Genomic DNA, 21,530 nt, shown 5'->3' on the forward strand with positions numbered 1-21,530 from the left:
ACAGTCGCGGCTGTAGGTCTATGGTATTTTGGAACACAGATTCTACTGCCAATTTTTACCAGGGTTACTCCCCTGGATAATCGTGTTTTCCGAGATACGCACTACTGCACTTTCACCATCGATAAGGGTTTTTACAGTTGAACCAGAAATTTTAGTTCCTAATTGCAATCGAGTTTGGTCCAAGTGATCAATCCTTGATGGAGAGAGAAATGAAACCTCGAGTTGATAAACCAAAATATGTAACATTTTATTTTCATTCTATCCTAAATGATTAAACATCCAACTTGGTGAACAAGAACCGTCACCGCTCGTTCAACTGGGTCAATTATTAAGTACACAAAATTGTTATCTTTCCCAGGATCCTTGGGTAAAATTGGCTTGTCTTCGTCTCCGTAAACAACTGCTTCTAGGACAACCGATCTGATCATAATTTGTCCCGAGGATTCCTCTTTCTCAGCACTGCAAAATATGAGACACAATACACGTTAATAAACTCAAGGCAACCTATGAAAAATGCTCATAGTGTTAAGTTTCTTAATTAAAGAACGAACTTCGTGGCCACCCAAGAGATATATTTATGGGGCTTCGATGCAATTTTCTGATAAGATAAGTCTTCTGTAAAAGTTTTATCCTGAGTGTTATTTTTAACGATACAGCGTTGCAAAGTTTATGTATTTGAGCTTTAGAGGTGTCTATATTTTTAAGTTCCGTGTTTAAAAAGCGGCTTTCGTGGACATTTGAATTGAAATAGAATTAATATATATTTTAAAGTTCTATGAATTTTTAGAGTTTTCTCGAAACATAATATTACTTTTATATGTTTAAAATAAAATTATGAGAAAATGTGGAATAAATTTGAAAACAATGAATAGTTTTCGTTCTGACATACTTCAGTTTTTAGCCTGGAAGTTGGCCGTTATACGTTTGATAATTTCATCATCAAATATTTTTAAGTCATGAGTGGCATGTTGTGCTGACAAACTACCCAAGTAACACAGTGCATCTCAAATATTGAAGTAATTTTAAAAGTTAAAGCTAAGAAATTGCAATATTTTTACAATGTACCTATGGTCAATGAATGTAGATTTTAAACCAGGAAATATCGCACCTTATTTTAATTTTATTGCAATCCATTTCAAAAGGAGGAGCTCCTTCAATTAGTGAATATACAATGTACACAACACTCTATTATACGCTCTGGTACACTCTGGCATTAATTTTTAACTCGTAATTGTAAAATCTGTGCAATCTGTGCTACTTTGCAATCTGTGCTACTTTGGTAATAAGTGCGTTTGTTTTGTCAAAATATTTGGAGGCTTCATATAAAAAACTTATGCATTACCTCAGCAGATTTTTATACAGGCACTTTGTGACATCAAGGTATGGCTGCAAAGAGTCTTCATATTGACACCAGAGTCCACCCAAACAAAGATGTTTAAATAAGCGGAACAAAAATTGTTCTCTGTCAGTCTTACTGTATAATTGGTACAGATCGGCCTCCTCGTCAAGTAACATCTGTTTAGAAAAGGATTGAATCTTTAAAAAGTGCAATAGACACCTAATTTGGTGGTTCGTGAGTGAAAAGATCCTGTTCGACTTTCAGAAATTACAGTTTCAGGATCATATTTTGAAGGATAAATCAGGGGTAAATCCTTCCGTTTATCATCACCACTTCAATGAGTGCCTAATTAATGTTATTCAGGTGATTGTAAAAAAAAAAAAAAAGGATCGACAGGAACGGATCCTTGTTTCGAGAGTGTATCGTTAAAATTTCAAGTTATGAATAAAATAAAGTCTGGTGTCTAGTCATACTACTCATGAATAAACAAGGGAGAAAAACGAGGAGTAAGGTTGAAAATTCACGATAAAACATCAAGACTTTTTGGACCAAAACTGAGCCATTTTCAGTCGAAAAAATAAGTGAAAAATAAAGAAAAACAAAAGCGTGCCGAATAACTAAAATGTTGGACACATACCTACTATTTTCACGTCTTTGTTATTTGCATCAATTGGTACTTTTGCTAAAGGGAGAAAATATTGATTCATGAACGTTGAATGTAAATTGATTTTAAAGATTCCGTCCAATTATCTTGATTTTAAGCTGATATGCGGCATTTCGCACGACCGTGATTTGGGCGAACTGCCGTGCATCGAAATCGCGTTGAGTTAATCTCTTTGGATTTCGAACTGTAACTTCTCTCCTATTCGGCCGATTTTTACAAATGAGGTCTCTTTTTATTTGTACTTTAACGGAAAGTAAGGAAAAACTCGCTAAATAGACGGAAAACAATTTTTGTGAAAATTTGGTGGATCCTGGCGTCACGGTGAATGGTTAATCGGGCGTGGAAGATAGTAGGTTCGACGAGGCGACCCTCTCCTCGCCGTCTTTGATTGCCTTGCTCGAAACCTGACACCCAAAGCTATATCGGGAGATAACTGCAGTGGTTTGAGTGGATTTCTGCAGGGGCCACGGTTAGTACATGGTATAAAGAGTCACGAGGCTCATCACAGATTGCACTTGCAGTGCAAGACGCTCATTGGCTAAACCGTTTTGGCGGAAAGAAGGTTCTAGAGTTGAGTCCTCCGAGCGTAAGAAAGCTTCTATGAGGTTTTTGTCAAATAAAATAATACGGTTTTGACAGGAAAATGTTCTCAAGGGTTCCCAATTAGCAGTTCATTCGGTTTTTTGGTAAGAGACCATCAGGGCTTGACAGTATAATGGTTCAAAGACAAGAAAACGGGTCCGAGGAAAAAAATATTTGGACGGCCCGTTGAATAGCATTGGTTGATCGGTGTGCTGTACTATGGTACATCCGAGTGATTTCAAAAAGCGAGCCCTACTGGCACGCTTAAAACCGGAGACCTACATGATGGTGGCCAACCTCTCGGTGTTTTATTTTGTATATTTAGCCTTGTTTCCCGTTTTCCCCTTGTTTTTATATGTTACCGGTGTCACGGGCTGCTGTGTCAAAGGCTGTATCAATGTCTTGCTACTCCAGGGCTGGTATCTCACAAAATCTAAGTGATGTCATTCTAAGACCCGGACCTAAAGTTGTTCTTACGTAGTAGCAGGACGCTAATCGATCCAGCTTTTTTAATGAGCATTTGGAAGTCTGAAATTTGATGACACTTGTGTTGAAGTGGAAACTACTGAGTGCACTGAATACGAGGATACCCTTGATTCAAAAATTGAGAACTTATTGGAAAAGATATAAAAAAAACACAAAATAGCACACAAAAGCACAAAATAATCTAATCTGCTGAAATACAAGTGTTTTAATGAGAAAAGCCGCCAGATTACGTCACCAGGCGGTGCATTTTCTCATTTTCATAGCTTTTTTTAGACTTTTTCCCATTTCAGGAAAAATTATAAACAATTCTGCGGAATCATCTCTTCAAGCACTCTTAGCTGAAGCAATTAAAAATGCAAATGCTCCATTGACACACTGTTGGAATTACTCTAGGGTTACTCTTACCATCCTCAAGTTATCCGTGATGACAAAACCGTCCACCTCTGAATACTCGCAAGTCCTCACATCTTTTTTCTTGTCGTCGAAAGTAATATTGTTCTGTGGGTCGAATATTTTATCGAAAAAATTCATGGAGACGACATTGCATGGTACCGGACTCCACTCAACCCGCGAACACGATCGCCCTGAAATCGTTCAAATTACTTCTATCATGGAATAATTTTCATTTAATTTATCTAATTTAACACGATCGCCCTAAAATCGTTCAAATCACTTCTATCATGGAATCATTTTCATTTAATTTACCTAATTCGCACCTGAAATCGCCCTGAAATCGTTCTCCGAATCATATTCATCTATCTAATTCCCCCCCCCCCCCCCCACAAATAAATGATATTGTTTGGAGTGTCTGAAAATCGTTTTTAAAAATGTTATGCAAAAATATTGGTTCAGTTCCCTTGTGAAAAAAATGCATGGCAGTCATGCTGCCGTGACAAGGAGGAACGCCGTATGAACATTCGAGAGTTGCCAAATTTCCTTTGATGAAATGTTTATTTTTGAGGGAAATTATGAATACTTTTCCTTGAAATTTTCAGGAACTTTAGATCAAAATACAAAATGCAAACATTCTGTGAAAAATTGGAAGAAAATTATTCTTAAGTTTACAAGGGAATTCGTGTTTTATCAAAGAAAAGTTGGCAACGCCTGAAGGTTCTTACGGCGTTTTTCCTTAGTGCGACAGAATGGCACTTAGTTGCGAAGAAAGCGGAATGTTGAAACACTACAACGCCAGTTTCACGTTGTTATGATTTCATTATAAATGCACTCATAATGCTGTGGCACTATAACTCTTAGATGCCCAAATTTTTTTTTTTTACATGCGAAGTCCAAAGTCGGGTCGAATTGGCGTGTATTTAAATGTATTGATTTTGACAGTTTTTGAAATATCATCTATGTTTTTTCTAAGCTTTTGAAGGCATTAGTCCTTGCAGCACTTATACGAATAAAACAAACGGCACCAACAGCAACAAAACACGGGAATTGAGCAAGGAAAAGGAAGCGCGTTGATGACGGCGCAGAGATACAACTATTCGTGCTTGATGGATGTCCGTGTTGCATCTGCCAAATTGAAGGCGCGATGGCGGGAGGCGTGAACTCACAATGTTTTGCTCCATGTTGCAATAAGGTGTCGCTCAGATTCGGGAGAAGAGATAAAAAACGGTGCTCGAACACGTCTCCCTATCTTTAACTGTATTGCGACACTTTTTTCTTTATTCTTCTTTTCTTACACTTTGCTGTTTGATTCTATTTTTATGTTATATTTTTAGACCTATATCTAAAGCTCGTTTGTACTGGCACTATAACTCCCCCAGAGGAGATAGTCAATTTGACCCGACTTGGGATATTTAAGGGTGATTGTCAAAAAAAATTTCCTGGCAATCGATTTTTTTTTCTTCAGCGTGATCTCTGATTCTAATTTATGATGCAGTTGTAGACCTATATTAAAAGATCGCATGTACCGGCTCCACACAACCCGCGGGCCTAATGTTTCTAGCAAGCCTCGGGTCCCTTTGACCTCGGCTTGGGCAAAGGGGTTAATTATGCAATAAAATAATTTGGATGTTGCATGCACATGATGCGTTGTATGTTGCACTCATTTTACCTAAAACAATGGATGGTTCGACCTCCAACGTGTTGATTACATCTGGATCACGGAAGAAAGACTGTGAGAACAAGAAAAGAAAAAGAAGCTATCATGAGAATCAATTAAGATGGCGACGAGCGCTAGCAAGCAGATAACTCATAGGGGTGGCGGGAAAGAGAATGTGCGGACGCGCCTAAAAGTACCTAATTTTTCCCACAACGAACGCAAAATTGCAATAGTAACATATCGACGGTGTAAGTCGGCAATCACATAACTCGGTTTGCGACGTCGCAGACTTCCTGTCATACTTTATTTTTTAAACGGAAAACTACTCAACAGCAATTCTTTCAAACTGCCGTGATTTTTCTTCTCTGTGAGAAGAAAATTCTGCAAAAACTTAAAGGAATGATGTCAATTTGTTCTCCTTTAAAAAAATAACATAGAGGCGAAGATTTTCAAACACCGCAAACGAGAGATGTGATTGCGGACTTAAGCCGTCGATATGTGATTGCATTCTTGCGTTATATAATACAAGTGGTAATATTTATTCTGGGCTTGGGTATTTTTTACTTTCTCGCTCCATGCCCTTGTGGGCAGAGGAAGTATTATCAAAAAAAAAAAAAAAAAAAAAAAAAAAAAAAAGTTGAAATTTCATCATTTCTAGGCGTCTGAAGATGCCTGGAGTAAAAAACATCAAAGAAAAAATGTGTGTCCGTCCGTCAGGCGTCCCCTACATCTATGTACTAGCCCTATCTCAAAATCTATTTGTTCAATTTTTTTAGATTAACATTCTTAGAAGTGTTGTTTACAGCTTTACGAAAAGCAGAACACAAAACTAGGGGAAAAAAGTCTATTTGATCCAAGACTCTTAAAAAATTTGACAAAAAAAATGTACTCTCGACTTAATCGGATTTTTGCTTGAATCAAAAGGAAACCAGCTTGCATCAAAGAGCTTTGCTCTCGATTCAGGCAAAAATTCGATTGAATCTAGAGTCTAGAGTATTTTATCTTGTCGAATTTTTTAAGAGTCTGGACTCCGGATACAAGAGACTTTTCACCAGTGTAAGGAAAAAAAGACGAAAAGAAACATTTTTATCATTTCGTATTTTAGCTGCAGGCTTCTATGAAATTTTTATTGATGTTAATGAAGCACTCATTGACAGCACGACATCACTTTTTTATACTTATTGCTGTTACCTCTCTGCATTTTTATTTATAATCGTACGCACATTCACTAAATCCTCTTTTTGATACAGCTGAAACGGCTCATTGAAGCAGTAATGTTGAATCCTTAAATTCCCCTTCATTGACCTGGAAAAAAGACAAGGACCTATTACAGACAATTTCCTCCTGAACTTGAAGAAAGACGTATAATCCTGGAAATAAGGTAATAAGTTAGGCAGGACAACAAGGATTATTTCTACCAATGGGTTCAGAACATCGTTTCTCAATTCAATCGAAGCCTTTGGTGGGTCATAAATGTAATTGTTTCGAATAGATAACTATTCGCGCACCCCAGTATGTTTGTTGCCTAAGGGTCGAAATTGAAGGCGAACCCACAGTGGCCAATGTTTGTCATTCGATTTATGCACGGTCTATTAATTGGCTCAGAAAATTAATAGAGCGATATTAATAAATGTTTTTCGAATATCCAATTCTTGTTCTCTAGTATGAGTGTTGCCTATGCAGCAAAATTGAAGGCTTCTTTCAGGTGGACGATATATACCATCACATTAAGAACATCGTTTTTCGGTTAAATCGAAGCTTAGGGAGCAATATGAATTTGTATTTTTCGAATAGATAATAGGTATGCTTGTTGCCTATGTGGCTAAATTGAAGGCGAGATTCAAGTGAATGATATCTGCAAACATAAGAATCACACATCGACTATTGGTTAAGTTAAAACCTGCAGGGGAATGACCACTATAAATATTTTCGAATAGCTTGCTACTCATGCTTCCCATCAAATTCGATATTTATATTAACTGTTCATTTTCTCTCTCCTCTCATTCCTCATTTATTTTCTTTCATCTCATTTTAGTGCGCTTGCTGTAAACTCGACCCTGGGAAAGGGGCGTACGGCGTAGTGGTAAATAATTTCACCATATGTAGATGCACTTATTTTCACATTTTTACAGAAAGATATTGTGACTGTTGTCTTTTCTTTGCCTGAACACTAATGGTAAGCATAAAGATGCTTCTTAAAAAAATCCTTCCTACCTACCATTTTGTAATGTATTCTTGAGTCTCTGAACCTGTGGAGAGTGGACTAGTTTTTTTCTCGAGATGAATAAATTTGAAGCTCATATTTAATTTGATTGATTTGGTTCGTTATATATATTATTGGCACTTAAAAAAATGAGTTAGAAAAAAATGATTCTTGATTGAAACTTGATTCGCTCCGAATCGCGGCCGCCAGTAAACAATCGCGTTGCCATGGTGCGACTAGTGGAGTGTTTTAATGAATTACGTATTTTGAAATAGGAAACTAGTATGTCAGGTTCATCTATATAGGCACCTATGTGTAATGTGTATAGGCAAATTAATGACGCATGCATTGTTTTTAAAATGAGCAAAAAAAAATATTCCCTCATTGCAAAATGTAGTAACGTGTTTCGTTCACTTTTTGGCAGAGTCGAACCGTTACACCCATTTCTGTGCATTCTTCATTTGTCAAAAAATTATTACCCGCTGACAGTGTCCAAAAATCATTCGTGATATCAATTTTCCGACAAGGCAAGGGTTCAATCTCTAACGTTTCTAACCCTACACGCATTATTCCATTTATTGATTTTTTTTTTTTTTTTTTTTTAGAAATAAAACAATTTAACATAATACGGCTTGAAATCCTCCTCGATTTTTCTTCACGAATGCATGGTCCTTCGGCGACATTTTTAGCTAATATGCTGGTTTTTTTTTTTTTTTTTTTTTTTTGTTTTGTTTATTTATTAATCTCATATTGAAAAATATGCGCAAATATTTTTCAATTTTTTAAAAAAATTAGTGGTGTGATATCCTGAAGACTCCGTGTTTTGTGAGGCAGTGCAGTTTGAGAATAGCGCTCAATTTCTTTCCCGCGCTTTTTTTGAAAGAACGGTGGCTGGTGAAAAGCGGTGGACAACGTTGGAGTGTTGTTGAGAGGGTTGAGGGTTGGTTGAGGAAGTGTTTTTCCCCCCAACGAACTACACCTTGCTAAACACACACCCTTGACTAAAACTTGCTGCTGTAAATCCAGGTTTTCCATCAACAGAACAGAACAGAAGATGCCCAACGACGCAAAGTACGAGGATGGGGCAAATTTATGTGTTTTCGTAGAAAACCATAAGCTTTAGCAGAGTAAAAATGAAGGGTCAGGGCAAATACTCGAACCGGCTGAGAATATTCTTTAAGCTTGATTTTTTCCCCCTTAGGATTCTTTTCTTTCTCTTCGAGACTCTTCACCAGGCCCCTTAAAACTTCCTCAAAGCAATTTGTGACAATTGCCTGTCCTTCAAGGCATGTTCGTTTCTTGATACCTTTCAAAATTTCCTCATACTTTAAGATTTTATTTTTCTGCCTACAAATCTTTTGTCTTTTCAAACGCAATTTACGCAGGTATTTCTTTATTTTCCTTTGAAATTTAACAGCAACCTTTGATGGAGAATTCTTCTGATGATAATCATGCTCAGAGCCGATAACCTCAGTTACAGTCGGATCTAGGAAGCAAGAAGAAGGAAAATGAGGAAAATGATTCGAGGTTGCTCTACCGCTCTGAGCAAAAGGGTTGAAAATTGCATCCCAAATAAAGAAACTTTTTCTGAAGCTACTTTATTTTATAGTACCTCCCAATTATTAACTATTTTTTAAAATGTCAATGTAATACAATAAGTAATATTATCATAGGAATAAGAGTAAGGTAATTTGTACATCAGGGCATGCAATTTGGAGGGAATATTTTTTGCCCCCAAGAAAATTTTTCCGAAGAATTGAAGGGAAAAAATTCAGTAAGTGCCCATGTTTTTGACGTAAAATTGGAAATGGCAATTCTTTTGCTCAGAATGGCAGTTTTGATAGCAACATGTTGCTGAGGAAGGGATAAGAGGGAATGCTCAGACATGTCCAGACAAACTTTGAAACAGGAGGGCTGATACCGAAATTATAATCTTACCATTCTGCTCCTACCTTCTCCAAAATTTATCAGTAGCTAGGAGCTTACTTCCTCAAATCCCCCCTTGGCTACATTACTGGAAGTATTACACAAAGTTTTAAAGAATAACTATGTTCATTAATACAACAGAAATCATGCAGTGTTTGAAGGACCCAAAAAAACTGAGAAATGCAGAAATTGATCAGGGGATGAAAAGTATCCAAGAAAATTAGGGAACTGGTGCTGAAAACCAGAGATTTCCTCTCTCTTTGCTCCAAAGATCAAATTATACTTCAAATCGGTCATCCGAGTTGGCTATGATTTAAAGAATAAGATGAAAAATGGAAAAGTTGATTTTCTCCCCAGACTTGAGAGAAAAATCTTCATTTTTTCAAGTGAATCTAGGGGAATATGGTGTAAAAACAACTGCACACACATTGCATATGAACTATCTGAGACAAGCTTTGATTTTGGTAAGAGGAAATAATGGGTATTTTACAGGTATGCAGCATTTGTTTTTGAAAGAAAATTAGCAGAGAAGCTGTAACACCAAAATCAAGTTAAAAACAATGCAGCAAGACATCAAAGAAAGCATACTTAAAAGAGGACATACCAGGTTTCTGAATCACTTTGGTCCGTTTTGGGACTGGAGATGTCTCAGCCGTTTGGAGGTCACGTAACAACCTTCTTCTGGTTGGTTTCTGTGGCTCTTCTTTGATAAAATTAAAAATCGATGGTATAGCAGTACAATTTAGGACTTTTCGCCCTTTCGCCTCACGGAAGCAAGTATCCGGAAAGTGCTTCGAGCACAGGTAAGAATATTTACTTGGAAAATTGTGCCCTTTGGTCTCTCTCCGAGTTGCTTGCACCCACTTGGCGCAGCGCTCTGGTTCATTCAGTGGAAAGCTGGGAAAGAGAAGTTAAACACCTTCTATGAGCATTGATGTATCAGAAATACCTAAATAAATGAGGAAATGTACCAACCTTGTACAAGAAGCACTGGAAGAGAAGTCATCTTTGCTGGTGAGGAACCTGTTAATGTTGGGACATCAATTGGACACCTCGGTTTCATTTTGGACAAGGGTCTGATGATGTCCCACCACATCAGGATAGCTTGTGAAAAGATGAGATCTGCAGCAAGAGAGTCTCAGTGTTTGCTCCAAGACAAGTATGGCCCATCTTTCATTAGGCAGAGGGTTGTTGTCCAAACCTACTGTGATGTTTGTCCTGTCCTCTGGGATTTTGGGTTGGGGGATCTTCGAAAAGGTGCTACGCAAAAGGGTAACCTGAAAATGATAAGTAAACCGTTAAGGCTCTTGACGGTTTTTAGCCAGGTAGTCTGGCTTTCCTCCCTGCTTAGAGGATAAATTCAAGGCGGAATGCTTAATGTTCTTAATTGCTCAAGTCATATCTGAGTATATTTAAGATAATACCCCTGACAATTTTCTCTCTAACTTCAAGAGTCAAGGACATATTTTCCCTAGAGGCTGTTCCTTGGTACATAAATCGATGAATTTTGGTACCTCTTCGAAGTAAATTGCTTAATGAGTTTCAAACACTAGGTAATGACACCTGCGCTCTTGGTAATGACCATCACTGTTATTTTAGATATGGGCTCACATGCCGACAGGGCCAATATTTACTTGTGTGCACTATGATAGAATTTAATCCTTGGATGAATTAAGATATCTTTCATTATTTAAAAATACTGTGGACATGCAGAATTTCATGACACATCAGTATCAGTTCCTGGCAGGAACTTGGATGCATCATGTGAAATTAGTCCTCCATTAAGTTCAATTGTTTGGATAGAACTTGACAACATTACCCACAGATTTATGCCACCTTAGTAAAAATTCTAAAAATCCAAAGTATCATTTGCTCCGACTTACGCATGAAATGAAACTCCAGGCTCCTTCTTCTTGCTGCTGCTTGTGCAGTTTATCGCACTACAAAAGGACATTATTTTACACAATTTCAAGTGAAAAATCACAACAAATCAACAAATACGTAAAGAACATTACTTATTGAACAGCCACAGCCACAATCATTTTTCACGAGCATTTTTCGACAAACATGAAAATTTACGGTCCAAGCCCAAAATTTTGACGACTCAATCCGTCCAAGTGCAAGCCCAAGTAAACCTAACCTATATCAACTTCAAAACGTCTCGGGTCTTTATCAATGGCCATTCTAGAGGTTGGTGTAGTTCGTTGTTTTCCCCCTAACCTCTAAAAAACAATGTGTAAAAATTGACAATTGACATGTGAATTTGAGTTTTTAGAATAATTCTTTATTACTTTAGAGCTTCATAATGTTCGAGCCATTAATCGTTGTAATTTAAACTTGATCTCTTTCCTGTTCAACCGTTTAATCTTTCATTTGTGATTTATCAGTGAATTTCAATCAAGATGGTGCGCAAGTTGAAGTATCATGAACAGAAACTTTTGAAGAAAGTTGACTTTATTAATTGGAAAGTTGATAACAACCTTCACGAAGTCAAAATACTCAGACGCTATCGTGTTCAAAAGCGGGACGACTATACAAAGTAAGTACTCAACGAAGTTTTGTCTATCTTACCCTAAGCATGTGACGGTTCAGTAACCTGATTTTGTGCGACAAGATTAGATGTAACTGTTCGTCCATTAAAATGGCTCCCATCGGAATTCATGTGAAAAAAAATTGTAAAATAGTTCAAAAACTTTGAGACTGATGAATTTAGATTTTTAGGAATTTTAAGAATTACATCTTCTTCTCTGCCACCAGATGAATCCACGAACTTTGGTAAGGTTTCCTAAGCTTTTACGTTTGATGACCATTTTTCTGGCAATGTGATTAAGTTTATTAGTCCCTATAGTCAAGTAATGAGTTTTTGATAAGATGTATTTATAAAAATTATGCAAATTGAAATTAAAATATGGATACCGCTGAACTGAACTGTGACATAGTATAGAATGGGCTGCAGTCAGTTCATTTCGAATCCGTCCTCCCTGATCGGTGCATCTAGTTACTTTCACAGGGAATCTATTATGTCTTCTCAAGTGTGCAAAATTATTGTAAATTGATTGTGAGCTCCGTATTAACATCGGATACAGAGGTGAAAGACCCACTAGACACTAAAGTCAAAGCACTCTGATCAAGCATCGCCATGTCACAAATCCACTCATGATTTTATTGTTCTCTCAGAAAACAAACAAAAATTTTCATCAACAGTTTACTTGACCTTAAAATGGTCTGTAATATTCACCGAAAAACCAAGAAGTTGCAAGTTGCTGATGATAATAAGTTCTTTTGTTTTTTTTCAGGTACAACAAGCTTTCTCGTGAAATCAGAACTATCGTCAGGAAAATTAAGGAATTGGATCCCAAAGACCCCTTTAGAATTCAGTCTTCAGCTCAGTTCCTTGAAAAATTGTAAGGAGTTACTGTCATAAATTTATTTCTTTTTTCCCGCTCCCCGAATAAATGCCAATCTAGGAGTTTTCATTTTTGTATTTCCGTATCGAGGCGGTCAGTCCTGTTAAATAAACTTTCTCAGCAACCTAGTGGGCTAATTTTTAACTTTCTCCACTCATTAAAAAGCTGTGAGTATGGAATACTTACATCTGGCTTTTTACTCTACTCACTTATCATCAATGATGTCGAACTGTATATCGATCAAAAATAAATTATGGAACTTACTCTCGGAGCATGCCTTGTACATATACTCAGTTTGCATTTTGAGCAAGTCTTTTTTTTACCATCCAGTGAGAAATGCTTAGTTACCTCCTCTGTTTACTGATAGTAATCCTGATACCTTATTTATTTTACCTCCGTTTCTCTGAGTGTTGCTGACTGCAAATTTTTCAAGTTTTCTGTAGATGAAATATTTCTGTGTTCAGGTACGTCATAGGTTTAATACCGAGTAAAAAGGATCTTTCACTCTGTGATGAAGTAACAGCAAGTTCGTTTTGCCGACGGAGATTACCTGTGGTAATGGCAAGAAACAAGATGGCAGAAAACTTGACAAGTGCAACGCAATTCATTGAGCAAGGACATGTTCGTGTAGGAACAGAAATTGTCAAAGACCCTGCATTTCTAGTCACCAGGTAAGGGTAATCTCTAACTGATGTTTTCAAATGAGTCAAGCTTGCTGATAATTTTTATTCAATCCAAGGTTTCTGAAGCGATGAAACATCATGAATATGTATTTTCTCTGAAATTTTCTCCTTTTTGTATTCCTAGGAAGTAAGCTGTGTAATTTTTAAATAAACTTTCCTGTACTTTTTAAAAAGTGTATTATGGAATGATCCAACAAAGTTTTGAAACTTTCCAAGCCCTCAAGCACTAAATGGAAGCACCTTGCAAGCTATTTTTGTTTGCACTCACAACCAATGTTCATAGAACTCTAAAAACTGCCAAGCTTTTTTCAAATCTTCTGTTTGAATTATTATAAGTTTTTTATCTTCGTTTTTTTCTCTTTTCATTTTAGTCCATGTGTGCTGATCATTTTTATTGTTTTTGTAATAGGAACTTGGAAGATTTTGTAACGTGGGTTGATTCATCCAAAATTCGGCAACATGTTTTGGAGTATAATGATGAGGTAAGTCAAATTTTCTTATCAGTTTATCTTACTTCACCTCATTTATAAAATATTGGCAAAAAGAATCAACAGGAATGAATGTAGTACGTAAGGCACTGATATGAAGAACGGAACTTGCGTGCACAACCTTGAAAGACGGAGCCAATTTTTTTAAAGTTATTTTTGTTTTCATTCTAGCTCTATTTGTAATTTTCTCACCTAAACTTTACGGAAGGAAGTGCATTATGAGCTATCTTTAATGGCAAAGTGCCTGCATGAAACTCTAAAATACGAAGCCGAAGCTCTTGCAGCTGTAGATTTAGCTTGCTGTATTTCCAAGTGAAAACCCCAATCATTCGTACTATGTTCCAGTAACGTCATTTCTTGCAATGTTAAACAACATCTATTAAGTTGATTATCTTGAATTTTAGTCTCACAATTTTAATGTCTCTAGTCTTTGAAGTTAAATATTGATTGCTAAATGCGAAAAATGCAAATCAAAAGTTCAGTGTTAATAAATTTCTGATTATGTCTCATTCCTTAAGGAAAACTAATCAAAATGCTTCCTTGTAATTTTGTGTGATTTTTTTTAGAATAAAAGAAGATAACTCACAAAAAAATGTCATTTATAACAAAAAGAACATGAGCAATGACTGACAGCATCCTAATCGGAGCTATGTATTTTTTGACTTCAGCCACCAATGCGCTATTTAAATCTCAGCCAGCAATATTTTTAACTAATTATTTGTTTTCTTCTTTTTCAGAGGGACGATTTCAATTGAGGAACAGATAGTGAAAGAATTTCTCAAAGGCCTCTCTGTAGATATTGTAAATAAATAAGGAATCGAAATGCAAAAAAGTGTCACCTCAGGTTAATTTTATAAAAAAATATTCAATATATGATTGTTGAATTACTAACAGATTTGTTCATTTTTTTCTGATACTAACAAATTAATAGTGAAAAGGAGACATCAAGAGTTTAAATGAGAAATGGTAAGTAAATGCAATAAGAAGTGAATATAAGCCTAAATTTTAAATCTCTACTGCTGATCTGCTGCTTTCTTGCAAGATAGGACATTAAGATAACTTTCCGCCATAGAGCAGGGCTGACACTTTTAATGTACGGAGTTGCCTTTTTAATCAGCATTGAGGTCTGGCAGTCATGATGAGAATTCTTGCGATTAACATGGACAGTTCTTATAACCATCAAAAAGAATTCTCTTCTCTAACACTCCTGTTGAAAAAATTTAACAGTTAATGCCATTATCAAATGACCTATATCACATCTTTTTAAACGTCTAAAAAAAATCAAATTCTGCTGGGTTACTAAACGGGTTTAGAATTAAAACAGAATGCGACTTATTTTCTCATCAAAATTTTACGAGGAAACCAAATCACACAACAGGTAGTTCGGAAATCAACTATTACATGTGTTGAAATGTTTACAATTAACGTTGGTTAAACGGTAAAAATAAAAATGACGTCATTGGTGAAATCGAACCTCTAATTGATCTTTGATTAAAAGCCTTGTTATTATCTGGTTCAGGAGTTGATTCCCAAACTTCCTATCATGTAAATCGCTTTCTGTGTAAAATTTTGAAAAGAGATCATGTGACGTTTGTTTCTAGGTTAGACCTTGTTCAGTGGCCAATTTTGCTTCTTTCTTTGATAATTGTAAAATTTCATTATCAGAAAGATGCTACAACTCGGACATTTCATTGCAAAATTTTTGTTTCTGATCAATTTATGAACAATACAAGGAAATATTGTAAAAAATAATTAAACAGCTGTAATTAACAATATAAAAATTAGCTTTTTAATAATAAAATAATTCAATTAATACAAATAAAAATTACAGTAAGTTTTTCAACAATAAATGTGCAGATGCGGAGCCTGTTAATTTAATTGGAAAAGATGAAAATAAAAACTAATGGACAGAAGATAGAAATGATTGAAAATATAATGAATGAAGTACTGAAACTAAGGAAAAACCCAAGAGAAAAGTAATTCAACTACCTGAAAGGGGTGTATTGAAAACCAAGTAAAATTGAAATAATTTTATTTTGGCATTGAATATCTTATTAGCACACAACTGTGGGAGTGTAGGGAGATCATGGGGAAATTCATGATTGCATGGATAGTAAGGCTCACTATTGGTAACACAAAAGGACAAGATGTTAAAATTTTGATCGACCCATCTTGTTATCTTATTTCATTGTACCAAAGAATTTTCAAGCCAGTTCACAGTTTAAGTACCTTGAATAATTGACATTTTGAATGCATGAGGCTACAGAGAAAATTTTGCGTTTACCAATCTCGAGTAGCCTAATCAAAATGAAATCACAAAACTCAATAATCCACACTTCTCTATTTTAATACTTCCAATGACAAAAAGGTAACTGAAGAACAGTTGGTTTTTACTAAATTACTTTGACAAGTGTCAAAGGAGCTTTAATCTCGTATTTGATTTGCAGGCAGGAAATGTAAATGGTAAAGCAAGAAAAGAATTAATTGCTACCATGAATCGACTTTTCTTGCTGGATTAGAAATAATACAAGAGAAAAGGAAAATTATTAGTCTTTGCAACATCATTGGTCGCTTTGAAAAGATTGAAGATGAGTAAAACTCCATTTTGCACAAGATACTACTGTTATCATGACAAAATTAATTTTGAAATATTTAAAAATGAACTAATATTCCAGAGAGCTTAGATTTCCCTTCCTAAACTCATTGCTTGATCACTCATGTATGATTATGAAGATAATCAGACAACATAATCTAGTTAATAGCCAACAAAGGGTTTTCATAGTAAAATGAGACAAGAAACCCTTTTGAACGTACATGAAGCTGAGGTCCAAGCCTAAGTCTGTGTACATTTCAACCATAGAGTACCGTTTCAGCTCTCTGATGTAGCTGCACACTGATACAAAGTCTAAATAGACAAAACTTGGTTAATTTAGACCAGGGTTGGCAGTGAGCTCAGAATATTTATCTTGTTTTAGTAATTCCTAGCTTTAGAGTGTGAATGTTTTAAATTGGCCTTTAACGTCCTTAAGCTGGACAAGTGGGCATTGCCAACTGTCATGAAATGAAATTCCAATGAGGGTACAAACACTTTGAGACAAACCAGAGCTTTGGAATTAGATAAGAGAAAATCAAGAACCACCAAACTGCGCAAAAATACATGAATGATTGATTCACTAGCTTAGACTTCACAAGTTTCGGTTTTATGGGGGAAAAATGTATGTATTCAATTGATCCAAATGCTTCTTTCCAAAAACATTAAAATAAAAATTTTTACAACAAGTTTAGTTTCAAATCGATATTACAGTTTGGTTCAGCCATGATCTAATATTCCTTCAGCACAGCCGCTTGTTTTTTTCAAAGATATATTCAGAATACACCTCTGCTCATTGAATCAAAAAATAAAATAAAATAAATTCAAATTTTCATGTACCTATTTACGACCTTAAATCATAGGAAGCAAATTGCCAAAAGAAGTCAACTATGCCAAATTATTTACAGTTGCAAAGATAAAGAGCTGAACATTTTTGCTAGTTTGAAGCAGTTTTGTTGGCGCTAGTTTTCTTCCCATTGTTATTAGGGATGGTTCCCTTAGTGGACTTTTTTGGAGGATGTGGACGGAACCCTCACAATTTTATTCTCGGCGAAGATTGTCGAGTCGAGCTTGCAGATCAGCGTCAGCATCATTGCCAGCAGGTGCTGCCACAGGTGTTTTGGCCCCAGCTGCGATGGAACCTGATGCCTGAGGTAATCCGGACAGGGTATCGGTCAACTGTAGTCCAAGTTCATCCAAAACTTGAGATACAATAGTGTCGCTGTGAATAGAAAAAAATGAATGATCAGTCATTTTTGTGAATGATAGAAATCTTGCATCAAATTTTGGGGAGTTTCTTTTTTTATGAAGTGAATATATTGTAAATGATGTGTAATAAATTAACTTAAAATTAAATAAGAGAGACAAAATTGTGAAAAGGAGAAATGGGTAGGGGGGGATGAACTATGTAATGTGTCAGAGAAGTTAATAATAGCAGAGAGTGGACATAAAAAAAGGCAACAATTCATTTATTATTTTGAAAACGTTTTTCTCTCGGGGGGGGGGGGGGGGGTCTGCTTGAGAAAGAGAGTAGCCGTAATCACTGAAGCGCTGAAGATGAGCCACATGCTCAAAATCCGTCCAAAATAAAAAAAAGTTTTGAAAATAATTTCTAATATGCAGGGGATTCGTCTACTGTATTTTTCTTCCTTCATTAGAAAAAGAGAGCATTACTGTCAAAAAGTTTGGGTTCTGATTGATAATAAAGATAAATACTATCTACTATGACAGGTACTTACGTTTCCTCTTCATCGTCTTCGTCTCCCATCGCATCGTCCATTGCATCATTCATGACTTCTTCCTTCATGTCCATGATCTCAGATTGTTTTTCAAATTCTTGTAAAATTCTTTGAATCTGTGGCAGATTCATTTGTCTAAAAACAAGAGGAGGTACATATAAGGAGCAATATCAAGATAAATGAGTGGTGTTCACTGATCTAAAAAAGATATTACGATTGAAGTTTATGGTTTTCTTAGGAGAAGAGATAAAAACTGTGGCAGTGAATGATGGTGCAGTTTGAAGGAATATTCAACTAAATGAAAATTATGAGGAAAAGCCTATTATGCCAGGCAGATGAGTAACTTTAGACAACTGAATAAATATTACCAAAAACCAGTGCTTTGCGCAGGTTATTTAATGCGCATTACCTTGCAAGATGTACATATTTCACTGTGGCTAGGCAGATTTTTAGACGCCTGCGCATCCACCCTGGAAAGCAAGTTAGTTTCTTTTAGGGGAATTCACTGGTTTGTAATAGGTTTTGCTGGATCGTTCAAATGAAGAATTAGCTTCAATGATGTGGGCACATGGGTAGTACTCACATCTGATCAAATTAACTTACGTGTACCAAATTTTATTTGGCCATCTAAAGGGCAAATGATCGCTGTTAGGGCTCTTTCAGTAGGCTCAGCTAAAAGTAAGTGAACACATTGTCCGCTTTCTTATGTCATTTCAGAAACAATTGCAGATTTCTGCAACTTACCTGTTCATACTCTGCATAGCTTTGGTGACTCCTCTCATGGCATCTGCCATGGCATTTTGTGATCTTAAAGTTTGAACTTTCAAGGAAACAGCCTGGATGTTAGCCTTCATTAGCATGAATTTCTTTGCATAACGACGCGTTCTTACTAGATCTTTTGCCATAATTTTTACGGATTCCTGAGCAAAATTACGAACAAAAATTAATGGTAAGAAATAATTGGTAGGTGTCATGGGGACTCTTCAAGTATAGGAAATTATGAGTTCAAGCAATGGAGAGGTCACTTTATATTATATGGTCGCTGAGAAGATGAGAACAGATGAAAATACTTAAATGAAGTGGACAGACCTGAATTCTTCAATAAGGAACTAGATGTTTTTGCACAATATGAATTTGTAAGTGGCATGCTAAGTAATTAACTAGAGTCAAAGTGACATGAGTACCATAATTGAAATATCTTTAGTCAATAATTTAAAAGAAACTGGCGTGTGAAAATACAACATTAAGGAATACATTCTTCAACGTAAATCATTCACAATTTCACTTAGTTCAATTGAACAAAATGAAATGATCAAATTACTTTGTTTAAACTATGATCCAATTTTAAGTGCTGACCATAAGAATAGATGAATTTAGTTTGATCTACATATTTCGGCACATGCGTTGGATTATATTCAACCAGTGAAAACTGACCTACTTGCATAAAAAAGCTGAATTGAAGATGACTTAATATTGCATTTGGGCAAGATTTGGATGAATTGAAACTATGAAGACTAAGCACTGATTTATAAACAAGGGAGTATTGTAATAACTCAGGTAGGTACAGAATCACGTGACTTTGAAAACCTTTTTAATTTCTTAATTTACTGATTATCGGACATATGCTTTGACATCTTTGACCAGCAAATGGCGACTCGCAAATCAACTGCTGTATTTTTATCAAAGGAACTACATGTTTACCTTCTATTACAGAGATTTTCTCAATTTTTTCCAGAAATTTTATACCATTCACTTTCTAGTTCCCAATTCACTCTTTGGAGATGATGGGCAGTGCCCTATTGAAACATATGAATGATAATTAATAGGTTAAGGAATTTCAAAGTTAATTAAAATCGCAGGATTTTATGCTTAGGTAATTTTCTTTCTAACCTACAATATTCATTTTTTTATTTATTCTTCAGATGCATGTTTGTTCGCTTTCTTTGTTCAAGTATTAGTGACATACTTACCATTTGGCCTTCTTTGGCCATTTTTTTGATGTCCATAATGATTTTCTTTTCTTGCTGTTCCATATGAGCTTTTTCTCTATCTAGATCACGCATTGCCTTGTTCAAAGCCCGTTGATTTTTCCTCAACATTTCTTCTGGTGTCATACGACGACCAAACAGCCATTCTAAAGGCATCTTGCTGTGGCTACTAGAGAAACCTGGCAAAAAACAGAAAACAAGCGTTTATATCTTGTTGAGATCATTGAGTGGGTTTGTTTAAAAAGGTCCAGTAAAAATGCGATTGAAATTCTGACTCACAATTTTATAAGTAACATATTTTACTCACAGTACACAGGGAAACGCTTTGATATTAATGAAGCTGAACGGCTACGCTCTATTTGGCTAAAAGTAAACACTTTAAAAAATGGAGATTTTTTTGAATGAATTATTACGCAACCATTGCTCAGTTCAATTCATACAATAATTATTCAGGATTTGGATCCCATCATTATAACAGAAGTGGGAAATTAGTGTTAAATGGCATACATATTGATGAAGCGGTACATGAAATCAACGATCTTGAAACCCATATACATGAGCAATGGGCGTGGATATGAACTGTGCTAGATACTCAATGTGTTTGTATGACCTTGTAAAAAATTGCTTGGTCCCCAACAGAGACAAGAGTTTGCAAGTTAAATTGACGAAATGGCTTTGGTGTACTAATATTAAAGTTGATGAATAGCAGGAAGGGTATTTCCTTTGATGACTAATAGCCTGACGAGGATGTGTCACCTAATGAAACCAAAGAAAATGAGAAGGCTGAATAGCCCAGGCAAATAAGTCGACTAAAAAGAAACAAAATAGACAGAATTAGACGTGTGTTCGTGCTTATTCCTACCTTGATATAAAACTTGATGGGTGCAAATTGTTCAATCCAACCACAAAGAGCGAAAGAACTACCAAGTGGCCAGCAGGTAGGACGGGAAGACAATGAAACTAAGAAGAGTTTTGACACGGTCTATATTATGGAAAGAATCCTTGTGGCAAACAGAGTCACCGAAAAAAATCGTGCGAAGGTGGAAAGAAAATTTGCTATCGATGAATAAACAAAATATATTGAAAAACCAACCGAGCTTTGAAAGTTTTTCCGAGCTTTCGAGGTTAAGTAATTGTTGATGTTTGTTGTTGTTTGTAGCCGAGTTGCCAGATTTTAAAAAATTTAAAAGTCGCACTTGCTTTATTTTTCATCATTACTCTTATTTCCCATTGGTTTTTCAATTTTGTATTCCAGTATCAGGAAAATTATTATCTTCTTTAAGAGCATTTATTTTCTACTTTTCGAAGTACTTTGAGATAACTGATAAGATTACAATGAGAAGTACGAGTGTGTGTTAGTTCGTGTGTGTGTGTGACACCAGCCA

General features: G+C 35.8%; 3 protein-coding genes across 3 annotated transcripts; 1 reads left to right on the top strand and 2 right to left on the bottom strand.

Annotated features, from left to right (window-relative positions):
• Nucleotides 1-227: 227 nt before the first annotated feature.
• LOC109032765 (cilia- and flagella-associated protein 300) lies at nucleotides 228-11,369 on the bottom strand. Its single transcript, XM_072300772.1, has 7 exons — nucleotides 11,134-11,369; nucleotides 9,855-10,147; nucleotides 6,345-6,426; nucleotides 5,134-5,194; nucleotides 3,477-3,655; nucleotides 1,343-1,515; nucleotides 228-459 (listed from the first exon to the last, which is right to left on the bottom strand). Exons 3-7 carry the CDS (start codon nucleotides 6,420-6,422, stop codon nucleotides 264-266), a joined length of 687 nt encoding a protein of 228 aa, XP_072156873.1. The 5' UTR covers nucleotides 6,423-6,426; nucleotides 9,855-10,147; nucleotides 11,134-11,369; the 3' UTR covers nucleotides 228-263.
• A 69-nt stretch (nucleotides 11,370-11,438) lies between these two features.
• Nucleotides 11,439-14,719, top strand: LOC109031898 (U3 small nucleolar ribonucleoprotein protein IMP3). The gene is made up of 5 exons (XM_019043726.2): nucleotides 11,439-11,789; nucleotides 12,547-12,654; nucleotides 13,122-13,328; nucleotides 13,750-13,822; nucleotides 14,566-14,719. Exons 1-5 carry the CDS (start codon nucleotides 11,653-11,655, stop codon nucleotides 14,581-14,583), a joined length of 543 nt encoding a protein of 180 aa, XP_018899271.1. The 5' UTR covers nucleotides 11,439-11,652; the 3' UTR covers nucleotides 14,584-14,719.
• Nucleotides 14,720-15,594: 875 nt separating this feature from the next.
• Vps2 (vacuolar protein sorting 2) lies at nucleotides 15,595-21,302 on the bottom strand. Its single transcript, XM_019043704.2, has 5 exons — nucleotides 21,008-21,302; nucleotides 20,128-20,324; nucleotides 18,902-19,077; nucleotides 18,158-18,292; nucleotides 15,595-17,640 (listed from the first exon to the last, which is right to left on the bottom strand). Exons 2-5 carry the CDS (start codon nucleotides 20,299-20,301, stop codon nucleotides 17,460-17,462), a joined length of 666 nt encoding a protein of 221 aa, XP_018899249.1. The 5' UTR covers nucleotides 20,302-20,324; nucleotides 21,008-21,302; the 3' UTR covers nucleotides 15,595-17,459.
• Nucleotides 21,303-21,530: the final 228 nt, after the last annotated feature.

Source organism: Bemisia tabaci, chromosome 5 (assembly GCF_918797505.1).
Source record: "Bemisia tabaci chromosome 5, PGI_BMITA_v3".
Taxonomy (NCBI): Eukaryota; Metazoa; Arthropoda; class Insecta; order Hemiptera; family Aleyrodidae; genus Bemisia; species Bemisia tabaci.

Coding starts and splice junctions, on each gene's coding strand:
- Vps2 (XM_019043704.2), bottom strand. CDS start 20,301: ATGCCTTTAGAATGGCTGTTTGGTCGTCGTATGACACCAGAAGAAATG. Junction 19,078..20,127: donor TGGCCAAAGAAGGCCAAATG/GTAAGTATGTCA, acceptor AATTTTGCTCAG/GAATCCGTAAAAATTATGGC. Junction 18,293..18,901: donor GCTATGCAGAGTATGAACAG/GTAAGTTGCAGA, acceptor TCTTGTTTTTAG/ACAAATGAATCTGCCACAGA.
- LOC109031898 (XM_019043726.2), top strand. CDS start 11,653: ATGGTGCGCAAGTTGAAGTATCATGAACAGAAACTTTTGAAGAAAGTT. Junction 12,655..13,121: donor GCTCAGTTCCTTGAAAAATT/GTAAGGAGTTAC, acceptor TTCTGTGTTCAG/GTACGTCATAGGTTTAATAC. Junction 13,329..13,749: donor CCTGCATTTCTAGTCACCAG/GTAAGGGTAATC, acceptor TTTTTGTAATAG/GAACTTGGAAGATTTTGTAA.
- LOC109032765 (XM_072300772.1), bottom strand. CDS start 6,422: ATGAAGGGGAATTTAAGGATTCAACATTACTGCTTCAATGAGCCGTTT. Junction 3,656..5,133: donor CGAACCATCCATTGTTTTAG/GTAAAATGAGTG, acceptor GAACGATTTCAG/GGCGATCGTGTTCGCGGGTT. Junction 1,516..3,476: donor TCACGGATAACTTGAGGATG/GTAAGAGTAACC, acceptor TTTTCTAAACAG/ATGTTACTTGACGAGGAGGC.